The sequence below is a fragment of the Meleagris gallopavo genome, chromosome 5, assembly GCF_905368555.1.
Source record: "Meleagris gallopavo chromosome 5, MGAL_WU_HG_1.1, whole genome shotgun sequence".
Taxonomy (NCBI): domain Eukaryota; kingdom Metazoa; phylum Chordata; class Aves; order Galliformes; family Phasianidae; genus Meleagris; species Meleagris gallopavo.
This window is the reverse complement of record NC_139408.1, coordinates 17,653,462-17,668,157: the sequence shown is the minus strand read 5'-3', so window position 1 is coordinate 17,668,157 and position 14,696 is coordinate 17,653,462. Positions and strand designations below refer to the sequence as shown.

The window sequence follows — 14,696 nt, the reverse complement described above, 5'->3', positions numbered from 1 at the left end:
CCTCGTGTAAGTAGTTCTTGTTCTGGAAACAATACTGATTCGTCTAGAGAGCTAACAAATACATCTGCTTATAAGATGGTGAAAAAGGCTTCAGACTTATTCTTTAGAAAGCTTTACATCTTTTTAAAGTTAAGAAAAAGTTATTTTTGTCAAATACAGATGTTTAAACTTATATGCATATTTTGTATTCAGTATCTCTTGTAAGCTTTCCACATTATGAGCACAGTGAAAAAGAAATTGAATCAAATTGTGCAATTACATTAATTTAGAGAAATATTATTTTCATTAGAAATTAAGAGCTATGCAAACACTGGAATGTTAAATGAAGTTTAAATGATTGAATTCATTTATGCTTACTAATTCTTTTCAGTTTTGCTTAATATGATGTCACCAAGCATATGGAGGTTGAATCCATTTAAGTGATTTATCTTCTGTCTTTCTTGAAGCTGTTTTCTCAGTTAGAAAAAGACCAACATTTTCAAAATAGATGCATTAGCAGTCAGCAGAGGTGTCTGAGGTGGAATACATGTTTATTAACTACTGTGTAGTTTATACAGTTTGAGTATGGTTTTCTACTCTGGGTAACTCATGTTCAAAGCAGAAAACTTCCTGTTCTTAGCTGTTTCACTGTTGGTTCTGCTAGAGTTCTGAGGGGCTGCTTGCACTACCCCTGCTTCCTCCCTGTCAATATGCCTGTGCATTGCAGGCTGCTATGTTTCCCTGCAGGATTTTTGCCAGAATTATTGTATCATATCACAGAATGGCTTGGGTTGGAAAGGACCTTAAAGATTATCGAGCTCCAACCACCCTGCCATGAGCAGGGCTGCCCCCCACCAGATCAGGTTGCCCAGGGCCCCATCCAACCTGGCCTTCGGCACCTCCAAGGATGGAACGGTGCACTACAAGCTGCACATACAACATGCTTATTTATTTTGTGGCATCTGCGTGAAAGTTAGAGAAATGGCACAGTCAAATTTTAGTATTTTTGCCCTGTGCAGAAAGGGATTCTGTTTTAATTTGGTGTAGTCACCGCAGCAAAGGGGAGTGGGAAGTTGCTGGTGCTGATAGCTATCTGTGTCAGGCTGGAATATAGGCCAGCTCCAGCTACTCTGGTTAGTGGCAGTTTTGTGTAATGCCTCACTGTAGTCAGTGCAGGCAGCTTGCTGCTTTGATTTGCTTTTCACTTTTCCTTCCAAGCACCGCACTCAGCAAGCAAGCAAACACTGAAACCAAAGGGTGCCTGTAAGCCCTGCGGGTCAGCCAGGCAAGTTTGCGAGCTGAGCATGTTAGTGCTCATGAAGCAGCTCCCAGCTCTTCCAGAGCTCCCTGCCACTGGCAGCACAGCCTGCAGCGTGGCCACGGAGCCCCGCTGCACATCTTCCATCCTCCCTGCCCCTCGTCTTGGGCCCAGGAGCAGGGCATTGCTGCGAGGCGGCAGTGGAGACGCTCACATGACTGATGCTGCAAGAGAGAGCAGGGTGGTGGTTTTTTTCTCCCTTTTTTTTTTTGTGTGTGTGTGTGTGTGTGTGTGTGTGTGTGTGTGTGTGTGTGTGTGTGAGCGGCTTCAGTCTATGCACAGTTGGCTCCCAGCTGACAGACAGGATGTGGGGTGGGCTTTGTCACCAGCGCGCCGGGCGCTGCGTGCCCGGCTATGCTGGCAATTACACAGTACCCAGAAACCTGCTGCTCATGTCAGGGTACAAGCAGCCTGAACACATAGAAATTGGGTAGCTGTATTATTATTTTTTTTTCTATTTTTTTTTTTTTCCTCTTTCTTCCCAGAAAAGGTTATATAATGAGGGGATTGCTGCTAAAGTAAAAGGGAAAAATGAAGTCTTTGTTAAATGCCTTCACAAAGAAAGAAGGTAAGCAATGCAACCAGAACACTTTGATGTTTCAGACTGGTGTTTTCTTGTGTACATTTAATATGTTCGGCTTAGTGACTTTATAATTAATCAGTTCATGCAGTTTTGTTTCCAAAATTATTTTATGCTAGACAATTCATTTAGGCAACTGATTATGAAGGCTGGGTGTTACTTTATTAATTGTGTTTTTTTCTCTGAAGTAGTTATAGAAATGTGTTGTTCTCTAAGAAATGCATTTGAAGACGCGTAAGGAATTTCCTAAGTGAATTTTTGTCAGTGACTGCTACTCCTTCAGATGTAAGAAATGCCAGGAGTAGAAGGATGCTGAGAGATAAGGAAGAATTAAACGATGCTTTCAGACATGCTTTTAGGGATGATAATTTTAAACTTCAGGGGCTTTAAATTAGTTCAGGCATTTTCATGTCATGTTATATCAACTGTTTTTCCCAAACGAGTTTTGGAATAGTTATTCTTATAGTTGTGAGCATAGTGAGATATCAGGGAGTGACAGTGTCCAACAGAGCTAAGAAAGTGGATGTTTGCATTCCATCATTTTGTGTTGTAGTGATTTTTTATTGTGCAAATAATATAAATAATGACTATAAGAGGAGCTAAAAAAATATCCACCCACTTACAGTTTGCAGATTGCTGGGGAAAAGAAACAGTTGGGAGGAATATTAATCAATTTAGGCAAGAAAATGTTTATTTTTAACTATTTCTATAAAAGATTTGTTAGACACACATCAAATTGATATCATTAGTTGTCCCCTTTCCTGTTTATTCTCTGTAGTAAAGGCTGATTTTGCTTGCAGTTTTGTCCTTAAGTATAGAATGTTAATAGTGAATCAAAAGCTGACTCCTAAATGTAAAATCCCTTTCTGATTTGTGAAGGAAAAAGTGAATTTAATGTGATACCTGGTGAGCGTGCACACATACAACACGCACCGCTTTCCAGTGGGAGGTAGCACGCAGCCCTGTGGTTTCTCCAGCTGCTGGCACAAAGGTACTCACAGCTCCCTGCTGTCCTGTCTCTATCCTGAGCTCATGCCCTCCTGCTGCCACTACCATGCACAACTGACAGCACGGGCAGAACCCATGGGCACCATTTGGTTTGATGGAGCTGTGGCTCTGCAGCCTGCCCTGTCTGTAAGCAATTTTAAGGGGTAGAAATCTCAAGTCTTAGGGTCAGACTCCATTTTTACTGAAGTCTGAGACAAACTTTGGTGATCCTAAGGGAACAAGTCTAGTTCTTCAGGCAGAAATCCTGTATCTGCCATACATTTTCTTATTTTGTCTGATTTCTCTGTAATTAAATTATTGCAGTAGCTGTTGGGTTTTATTTTGTACCTGGGAAAGATTTCTATCCTCAGTGAAATCACATCCAGTGCCATACTCTGAATGCTGAAAGTACAACAATAGAGACAAACAGCACATCTATGTCATAGACATTGATCAGAATATCTGTGGATGTTAATTCTGGATATAAGAGCCATGGATTTTCTTCAAGTTAGTACTAGCCCATGGGTTTTACTGTGACATTTGAGGCAATAAGGTGCTTTCAGTGACACACTTTGCTGCTTTGAAACTCTGCAGAGCTATGAAGCATGAAAGATTTGGAATATCCAGAAAATTATATAGAATTTCTGTCAGTTTCTAGCACAGATATTGAACTTTATGCCTTTGAGATCTTTTAAAGACTACTTTTCTTGTTTCAGCCTCTTTTCAAATTATAGAAATAAATTTAAAGCCTTTCCTCTCTATGCACACAGTTTTCTTTTCTATGGTTGTTCTGATGTTTTTCAGCTACTTACCAGACACTGTTTCAACTCATTAAAAATATCAAGGATGCTATTTTAAAATACTCAGAATCATGGTTAATCTTAAAACAATTCTGGTGAAAATTGTATAAACCATTCTTTTCCTTACAATTACACCTTTATTTTACATTATAAATATGCTTTCAGTTTTGCTTGAGAACCTTAGGTTTTTCTGTGTTCTCCCAAATAAAAGCTATCTGTCAAGTCAGGACAGATTGATTCCTGTGTATATTCAAATTTATATGAATTCATTTACTTACAGCGTATGACAGACACATTCTAATTCTGTTATTTTGTATGTTTTTAAAGGGCATTGAATGTGTAGACATTTGTGGCACTTTACAAATGGCACTCGCTGGCACTTTAGAGATGTAGGATGACAGTTTGTGGGGCTTCTTTTCCAACTGAAATATAATCTTTGAAAATTACAGCAGCTCAGTAAAGTCCTCAGAATGACACCTGGCGGCCTTGTGTTAGTTATACTACTGTGACTTTTCACGTGTAACTATGTGCATTTTTCAGATGCAAATACATGCAGGATCAATCCTACAATCCCACTGAAAGTAAAGAGAGTACTTGAGTGAATGTAGACTGAACTAAGTATGAGTTTCCAAGGTCAGGTCCCTTACTGCCTTATAACTAGAAAATGCTGTCACTTCTAGTATGAGTTCAGTCCCTTTTATTAGGAAATTCTACTTTTAAATTGCACTTGCAAGTAACTGACCCACTAGAGTGAGAAATGGAGATCTGGAATATATAGAGTCTGCTTGTCCAAATTCTTGTATGGCTGCAGCAGTGTACCAGTAACATGGATGAATGGATAGGCTCTCTGGTTTGCATTAGGTTTTTATTGCTCTTGCTTTTGTTTTCTGTAATGACTGTTTCATTAACTAGCATATTGCAGTCTTTGGATACAGTCATGTTCTCTCCAGGACATGGCACGTGACAAGGCGAGTGTATTACCCTGGGGTAATATGCTCTATATACAATAGTAATAGATGGAGTAGAAATGCCTAGATTAGAAAGAGATGAATACCAGGGGATTGTAGAGGTGTAATAGAGTTCTGCCAGAAGAAAAATCTTATGTCCTTCATTTTTAACCTGGAAGATGGGGATAAGGTGACAACACAACAGATTTCAGGTTAGGCCTGAACTTGCAATGGAACGCAGTTCTCCCAGCTTGGATGCTGATAGAAGAGGGGAGATGGAAGTTGATACACCAAAACCATTTGGTGTCTTTCTAATTGAATATTAGGACACAGAGTAAATCTGAACATTATGAGAGTCAAGCTCAGGGATAATTAGCTGTTTTCCTTTTCATGGACTGTAGTTCAGACTGCTCTGCAGACTCTGACCGCTGGCATTGCCTGACTATTTATTAAAACCAGTAAACATGTTAATGTTGGCCAGTTGTTTTCAGTTTTAATGATGTTTTGAAGATAATTAATTTGATTAAATATGCAGGCAAGGTAAAGTTTCTGTCTCTGCAGAAAAAAAACAATGCCATATGCCACTAAATCATTTTATGAGGATGTAAGCACGTATAAATGATAAATTCATCTGCGATTACCCTGGATATCTTTCTTTACACAGTGCCCTTTAGGGAGGCTCCTACCTACTCAAACAGAAGGCGGAGACCCCCGAGCACCTTAGCAGCACCACGTATCTTACTTCGCTCCAACAGTGACAACAACCTGAACATCAACAATATCCCTGAGTGGTCAGCCTCCTCTTCTGCGTCTTCCCACCGAAGCCTTTCACCTCATCTACTTCAACAGATGCAGAATAATCCTAATGGAACTGTAAAAACTGTGGGGAGCTATACACCATCCTCCCGGAGCCGATCACCGTCCCTAAACAGGTTGGGAGAGGATGGCAAACGGCAGCAGCACAGGCACATCAGGTGAATTTTGAACATTGACAAAGTATGAGATATTCCTAATGCCATTATGCTACACTGCTATGTTCTTATATGGAATTTATCTGACCATTTTGTAGACTATATATTGTATAGGTAACAAAATCTCAACACAGTCGAACATGTTCAGATGTGAAAGTTCTAATCCCTCCCACTCTGGTAGTCAGTGCTAGCTGCCTCCCTGCAGAGCTTAAACAGTAAGGCAGACTACAAAATCTAGCAAAGCCGTCAGCTCCAAATCACAGTGCAAGTTCTCAAGATCTTTACTAGTTAAAAAAATAATTGTATTCAGCAGCCATAAAAAATATTTCTGTGATTCTTGGTCCCTGTAGAAAACTACTGGTCATGCTTGAAACCTGTGCTGGAGCTGCTATGAGTGATGGAGCAGACCGTTTAAGTTTTCTCTTCTACAGATGAGTGCTGAACCAAACAGGAAACCAGAGGGAATAAGTGTGGGCAATAAGTGGGGCCGTACAGGAGGCTGGCTGAGAACAGAGGGAGTTTCTTGAGATGTTGGTGATAGGTGTCAAGGGCTTCTGTTATGATTATCCTTGCTGCAGGGTTTCACATTCCCTCAGACTTTGCTGCTTTCTCTCCTCTCGAATTATAAATGTGATTTAGCAGGCACTCTCTGCAAATAACCTGCAGCTATGTCCCACTGGAGAGCAAATCCTGACTAATTAGAGTGATGTAGATATTGTGAGTAACATAATAAAGCAGCTGATTGTGTCTAGGTTTTGATCACAAATGAGGACTTTAGATTTATCAAACCACTGTCCCGTGAGCAGGTAAATTAGTTACAGCTTCCCTTGCATAGGACACGGGAAATGCATTTGTCAAGTGTGCAAGTGATGGAGTTGCACTAGAATGGTAAGCCAGAGGGGTTAAAGCACGGGGTTACAAAAGTGAAGAAAGATGGGATCAGGTACTGATGGAGATGTTCAGTGCTTAAATATTTTGACAAAATGCATTTAATTCAGTCATCAGTTAAAATATCAGCCTTTGTCCATCCTGTTTTCTAATATCAAAAATAATCCATTCTTCGGTGCAGAAAAGGCAAGGGTATTGTTAAGCAATGTAGATGTTGGTTTCTCTTCATTATTTGCAAGTATCTGAATCTTTATTTGAGTTTTCAAATCAGTAGAACAAAATGTGATGTAGTTGAAATTACTGTGCACATTCTGCATGTTTGTATTCTCTCTTCGGCAGTAGGTACCAAAACTGATAATCATTATTTGTGCTGGCAGCAATATTGCTGGGATGTGGTGCATAAAATGTTATCTGAGAAGTAAGAATCCCTGAAAGAAATTCTTAGGCGAGTAGTTTCATGCAGTAGAGCAAACTATGTTATAAAAGTGGCAAAAACTCATTTGGTTATAATTTGGATGACGTTTCGTCACAAAGAAGTGTATCAACTTCAAACCATGTTATCTGTAAGAAGACTTCACTCAGGTGAGGAGGGGGCTGCAAGATGGTTTTTGCAGAATGAGTGTGCTTATGTTCCACTGAATGCTGCTGGTGTCACCAAAGTGGGAGGATTTACCTTGTGTTCCATGACTACTTCAGCTGTAATGGATAAAAAGTGCCTTTTCTTCAATATTCCTGGGATAACGTGCTTCCATATTCCTGGAGTACAAACACTTCTCAGGGGGGGAGAACAAGTAAAAAAAAAAATTGAATAAGCATTTGAGTGATGTTTATTTGGTTTGGATTTATTCAGTCGCTTTTCCCTTTCTGTGAACCAGTGATTTTGAAAACTAGCATAAATGATAGTGCAAAAAAATTTCCTGCCTGAAATTGCAGGTTGTTCTATTCGTGCGTCAGTATGATATCTGCATGCACAGCTGTCCAGATGCAGAGGATCTATCTGTGCTATGTACCAGCAAGACTTTTCCGGGAGAGATCCAGATCTCTTACAAGTGCTCAAAGAGAACTGAAGGCTCTAAAAACGTGAAGGCAACCAAAACATTTTATAAGTAATCTCTCCCTGCAGGAAATGCCTTTTATTGCCACAGGTCTACTTTGCTGCTTGAATGGCACCTCACGTGTTTCACTGTGTGACCACATACTTACTATCAGCTAAACTATCAGCTGAGAATTGTTGCTGTCTCTGCTAATTATTTGCAAACAGTACATCAGTGTGAAGCTGCTCCCCCCTTTATATGACAAAGCCCTTATTGACGTTGCCACAGATTGAATTTTGGAGCCACAGCAGCAGAAGGGGCAGGAAAATGGAAAAGGTCAGGGTAAGCATCACCAGGATGTTAATGAGGCTTCAGAGAGCAGTTTGCTGCTGGGAAGGAGAGGGCTGGAAAGTGATGCTGGAAGGGGTCCAAGTGGTCATTGCAGCCTGTCACTCAGGTGTTTGTTTATATTCTTACTTGGCTGCTGCTCTCCATGCCAGTCAGGGGTGGCCACCTACTCCTGGGCAAGGGGAAAACATACTAAACTCTTCATGTTCTCTTCTGATTTCTTGGCATGGGACTTGCTGGAGCAAGAGGAGAAAGGGGAGATATTTTTAAGAAGTCAAGACTCCAGTGTTGGAGCCCTGATTTCCATTAAGTAAGCCTGTCTCATGTGAGATGTCTTCAGTGCAAAGCTTCAGCATGCCATTATACCCTCCTCTTTCAGTAAGAAAGAAAATGAATGAGCCTTCTGTGATAGTGAATAAAATGCTGCTACCTGGCTGCTACCGGATTAGGCAGAAAATGCAGCTTTATACATTTGGGAACTGTATGTCGATCAACAGTTTATTGATCTGGATTGTTTACAGTTATGAGTATTTCTTCACTTGTAAGGAAAAAGAAATGGAGCCAAACTGAAAATTGAACGTCATCTTTTCCTGTTTTCCTTTAAACTGTGTGAGCCATTTCTGATGTAAAGTCCTTCACAGACAAGCAACAGTTTACTTTTAAAGACTTAAGGACAGTTCAGCACATCTTCACGATAATAGAAAAGCATGATGAAGTTAGAGGGAGACATCGTTCCAAAAGATGTAGAAGTTACTGAGTAGGATGGAAATGTTCATGATAAAAAAAGGAGAAGAGGAGGAAATAGTAAGGAACAGTCCTCATATTTATTTGGTTTATAGCAATGTGAGATCATTTATTTCTCCTTACAAGAATACTGAGTTTTGAAATGCTAGATCACCAATAATTCATCTTTTTCTACTCTTTTCCTAAAAATCTTTATTAATATTTTTTTTTACTTACAGATGATTTATGTTTCTGGACTTTGTTTAAGGCTTTCATACTTTGCATTTTTTTTTTTAAAATGGAATAGTAGGTTATTGGAAGTTTGTGATATTTCCTACAAGTTTTCTACCCTCTAATATTTGCCTCTTTCTCATGCTATCTTTTTGACAGTTACTTATTTTGGAGAGATTTGATAATGAGCTGTTCAGTAGTTTTCAATAATTTCTCTCTGTGTATCATTACTAGATTGTGAGTTTTTTAATGATCTATGACTTGTTAGTACAGGCCACTCTGAAGTCATTGCGAGAGCTATAATGATCTCTTCAAGAACATGCTAGCCATGCTTAGTGAAGATTCAGATCCAATATTTAGCTTCAGGCCTTGGAGTGATGGAGTAGCTTAATTATTTAGTCCATAGTAGAGTGATGAATTAACTTTTCTGTCTATTCACTTGATAATTCATTTTTCTCAGTTGTTCAATTAACATTTCAATATTACAAATACACCCATTCCCAACAAACGTTATATAGGGAGTTATAAAAAAAGTTAAAAGTTAGAAATCTTTCTGACAAATTGTGGTGCTTGTGATGTATGGTTGTACAGAAAATTTAAAGTTAATCTGGAACTGTGATTGTGAAAGTTCCATTTGTAGAAAAACTAAAAACTTCAGTATTATTTGTTTTATTTTCTAAACCAACATGGTCAGATGCACATTGTATTTCAAACAGAAAGATTTGCAGAATGTAAAGAATACATTTAAGACGAAAATAGAAAGTGTGTGTATTTATTTTTTTTCTTCAGGGTTAGATGTCTTACTGGAAGATGATTATGCTACTCACTGCTTAATTTAATACTACAAATGTGATGGTAAATGATTAACTTTCTTCATTTTAAATAACCAGTTAATGATTTTAATTTCAATTTCCAGTGCTGTTTACAATCCTAGTGCCAACAAGGATACTCTGTCTGCCTTGGATTATCAGGGTCCAAAACGCAAGCTTTACAGTGCTGTACCTGGAAGACTTTTTATTGTCGTAAAGCCATATCAACCTCAAGGAGAAGGTGAAATTCACCTGCACAAAGGAGACAGAGTTAAAGGTGAGTAATTAATTTTGGCTAAGCATTGAAATTTTTTAAAAAAATTATTTTATATTTTAGGAAAAAATTTGTCTCATATTTAATAGAAGTGATTTTTCCTTTGTTTCTCTAGAAGATATTTTGCTCCTAGTTCTATTTTGTAACCAATCCACATTCAGCTGCCATTTAAACTGTGATTTTGAAGTATTACTAAAATTCAAAAACATGTGCAGTAATAGCAGCATGTTGCACAGAACATGTAATTGGCTTCTGTAGTCATTACAGAAAGACACTAGCACTTTAAAAGTTTGTAAAATTGTTGGCTATCCAAAAAGCTCAGGAAGGAAACAGCAATAAGGTCAAGTCAGTCTCTGTTCCTTTCCTCATTGTTCCTCATGGAACAATTTACTGGTTGAATAGAAAGAGTCCCCTCCTGAGAGTTAGGATAAGCATGTAGATAGAGTCTGGTGTAAATAATCTAGGGACCAAATATGGTCATACACATCTCATTTCTGGTGCACTTCCCAAGCAAGAATACAGTAAAATCAAAGTAGAAGTTCATGTTATTTCTTTGAAGACAATAAGTACTTCCAGATAAGACTGAGAGAGTGAGAAATGTGCTATACAAGACGAAACTTCCTAAGAGAGTTAACCGCAGATTAATTTGTGGTTTTGCACATCCAGGTAAAACTGGAACAAAAAGACCTTCTACTCAATACATGCAAACAAAATTCCAGTTATGGAAGGCAAATAAAAAGGAATAAATTCAGAATGCTAAATAAAAATGTTAAACAGATGAAAATTTCCCTGCAACTGAAACTCTTTACCCTCCAAAGGAAAATATCCCCCTTTTCTGATCCTGTATGTAGTAGCTGGAAGTAATTAGAGAGATATTAAAAAGTATTTTTCTATTAAAAAGTATTTTTCTATTTTCGAAATGGTTACTCTTGAAGCCATTTGTAAATTTAATAATTTTTTTAACTCAGTCCTTCAGAAGGTGTAGAGCAAATCTCAAGAATGCTGCACTTTAAAGATAAAACACATGTGAGATGTGTTTTAAATGCAAGGATGAAGGAGGAAGGTTAAATTTAGGTGAGCTGGTGATTGCTGTAGGGCTGAAAAAATGATTTGACAGTTCTGAGAGACTCTGCTCTGTCTGATAGGAAGCAGTGATTATGAGTGAAAGAAAGTGGTGCACAGGGAAATTAGGGAGAGCCAATAGGATCACTTAATAAAACTCTGTAGAAGTTGATAAGTAATGGAAGTTAACTAAACTAGAGTAAAATTAATAAAGGCAAGCAAAGCACCAAGGTTATAGAATTCCTTGGGAATGCCAGATATCAAGTAAAATTCAAGTCACAAATAGCAGCGTTGACTTCAAATTCAAGCAAAATTGAGAGAGATTTGCATCTTCTGGGAACCTGTTTTGTAAGCTTTCAGTGTATGTGAATAAATGCAAGAGAAGTAATGCATAATATCAGTTAACAAAAGCCTTGAATTGTCAAAAGAATGGGTACAACCTAGAGAAAGGTTAAGTTACATTATGAGTAACTGTCATGCAAAACAAAGCAAATTGAATATAAATGTAATTTTCATACTTTTACATAAGAATACTGAAAATGTGAAGGCCTGGGGTCTTGCATCCTGAAAAGATGCAGGAATAAGACAGTAGAAAAAGCTACATGTTAGTGAATTGAAAGAAAATGATAACAAAAAGCCGAAACTTTTGCACATTCCAGAAGTTTTTGCTTGAGCATAATCTCAGAAGGTTTATCACCACCAGGGAGAATTGCTGGTTCCTACAAAAGGTGAAATTTGAGGAGCCATGAGTGGTACTAAATAGCTTTCTGCATCAGATGTCTTCTGAGGCTCCTAGTAGCTGCCAACAGATAAAGAATAAATATGGCTCAGCAACATCTATCCTTTGAGAAGCGTTATATCCCTGCATGATTTTGTTCCACTGGGTTGCTGGATTTAAAGAGTAATACTTTTCTTTATGTAGAGGATTCAAGAAAACATAGACCGTAGATTCTATACACCAGAATAAAACACCTGAGACTCCAGGTAATTCCGGAGAAAGACAAAGCAAAAAATGTTTTTCCTGATAGAAGTGGAAACAGTGTAACACATTCCTTGAGATGCTGAAGTTTGTAGGATGTTCATTACCAGGCTGCTTGTTTACAGTAGAATTTGGGCTGATTGTATGCAAAAATATCCAACAAACAAGGGATTTAAATTTCAATGAAGAGTATAATAGTTAAATAAATTAGTTCACGAGCCCTTGGTTCTAAGCTACTGTGACAGTAACTGGAAAACAATGCAGGGGAAATTAGTTTACTTTTCAGATCTTCTTATAATAGGATGATCAGAACATAAGACAATGATTTTGTGGGGGCACTAACCAAAGCATGTAAAAGTATTGAAACAGAAATTGAGGATAATTTATGTTTATTGAAGCTGACTATAAATTATTTATTACCTTTATAAAAAGCAAGGCTTACCTATCCAACATCAAATCATCCCTACAGGGATTCTTCAGTTTCAAATGTATGATTTGTACACTGAAGTAAAAAACTAGCAGAGATCTTGGATTTGCAGGCACGCTTGTTTTACAGCGTTTTATAGAACTTCAATGCAGTGAAGTCTAGTGAGATGTTTATACATGTCAATACTTTTAGGAAAGCTTGGAAAAAGAAAAGAATGTCCATAGGAAAAAGAAAACAACAATAGTTCTGCTACATAAGTTGAAGTCTTGCTGAGTGTAATTTAAGTCTGTTTGCACAGGAAAGCTAGAACCATATCATAGTCTTCACTCATCAGAGAAGAAAGTTTCAGAAGCATATCAAACCCTATTTCTTGTTATCATGTCAGTGGTTCTTCAAATGTCACAAAAAATATGTCAGAATGTACACAACAAGGTCATGCAGAAGATGATCGACATTAATGCTTTAAAAAGGTCTCACATAATGGTACCGAGGAAGAATTCAAACTTACCAACCTTTGACAAAAATCTGGGGTCAGTTAAACAATATATGCCGCTATTCAAGTGAAAATGTAATTATTTGAATCAGAGCATAAAAATAAAAATAAAAATAAAAATAAAAATTGTTCCAAGAGGAAGGATTGACAGACTTCCTCTCCATCATCTGAAAGCACAGACATTAAAACTCACATCTCTCAGTATTGTGTGCTGGCTATCAAGTCCTCCTTCGTGAGTAGAAGATCCACTCAGTACCTGATAGATCTTGTGTCATTCTGTCCCTGAAACTTGCTTAGCAAGTCCACGATCCAGTCAGCACTGAAATTTTGCACAGGTTACGTAACAGCCTATTAATTCAATATCATTTTGTTTCGTTTGGGGATCCACATGCCTGTTATGAGGCTTAGAGACTCACTGTATGTAAAAACGCTCTTGCCTTGCATTTAAAAAATAAAAAGCTTTCTCTTGACCCCACCTCATGTGCCAACTTGAGAGCTGAACTGTACCCTGATGCTTAAGTGGTTCTTGGGTTACAGACTAGTACAGAAATTCCTTGTGGGGTTCCAGGCTCTGTTCAGTTTGACTGTTCTCATCAGAGTATCCCGTAAGATTGATCACTATAAAGACATTACACAGCAATTACCCAGAACATGTTAGAGAAAGGGATAAATTGGGAAACATTTTTATGTTTTCTTTTATAACTTGGTACAATAAGACAGGACAGGGAGGTGAGTGAATCCTTAAACTCTTGATAAGAAGTGCTTTTATCAGGTGAAGATGAGGCAGAGTTCTTTTCTTTCTAAAACCTTTGGAAGTGCATGAGTGATAACAGATCACAGTAGATGGCACAAGGAAACTATTCAGAAAAAGATATGAATGAGCAAGGTCCAAATAAAATGTAAACTAAACAAAATGGTCTTGTATTAATAGAATATTACATAGCCTCTACAAAAATATCAGCTTTATTTTTAGTTGTTAGTCATACTCACTGACATCATTTGTGTGTGTGTCTGCCACTCATGAGAGAAGGGCCATGGCTGATATAAAAATAAACGTGTATATTTATACAGGTTTCATTCAAACATAAATGAAGAGCTAGCTTCATTCCCCATTGAAATATTTTTTATCATATTTTGTTTCTTTTGCATTTTGCTATGGGCCTACAATTCCACTGCAATAAAACTAATTCAATCTAAACAGACATGCACAAACACACAATGTAAAGTATATGCAAAATGCACTTCAATAATCTTTTGCATTGATATATTTAATTCTTAAAGCATCTTTTATAACAAAATTCAGGTATGGATAAGGCAATACTTCTAAGCAGTTTGTGCGTGAAGAATGGATACTTATCTGTGTCATGAAGACAAAGAACTACAGAAGGATGTATACATCCCTGAGAAGGTTACCTGTGATTCAAGTCTGTAGTAGCATACCTTGTTGTGAAAGTAGTAGATGCAACCTTTGGTCACAACTCAGCACAGAGTAGGCAATCTCTGGTCCCTTAGAAACAAAACAATAAAGTTGTTTTTTTTTTTTTTTTCCCAGAAACAATGTTATATTACAACATATCTGAAATGCACATGAATTACCACTTACTGACTGAAGAAAAAAATAAAGCATTGCCTAATTCAGATACTTTGAAAACCTCTGAAGCCTCATCTTGCTCACTGTTTTGCTCTTTCTTTCTCTCTATTATTATGTGCTTTTATTACAGTTTGTCCATTTGCCACATGACTTGTATCTTCCTAATTTTTGGGTCCCAGAGTACTGTCTACTGCCTCCTTATGGGTGGCCTCCAACTCTAAATTTTTGCTTATCACTTTTATTTTATTGCCTCTC

The 14,696-nt window shown here is 37.7% G+C and overlaps 1 protein-coding gene across 5 annotated transcripts in view; it reads left to right on the top strand.

The window, feature by feature from the left end:
- Positions 1 to 14,696, top strand: part of SHANK2 (SH3 and multiple ankyrin repeat domains 2) — a 344,905-nt gene that overhangs the window by 124,038 nt on the left and 206,171 nt on the right. For 4 of the 5 annotated variants that reach the window (XM_085224519.1, XM_085224521.1, XM_085224520.1 and 1 more), the window contains 2 exons: positions 5,276 to 5,585; positions 9,723 to 9,892. In XM_085224519.1, coding sequence (XP_085080645.1) covers positions 5,276 to 5,585; positions 9,723 to 9,892 — 480 coding nt within the window. Of the gene's footprint in view, positions 1 to 1,776; positions 1,866 to 5,275; positions 5,586 to 9,722; positions 9,893 to 14,696 lie in introns of those variants that run through there. The other variant, XM_085224522.1, reaches the window with a different exon arrangement.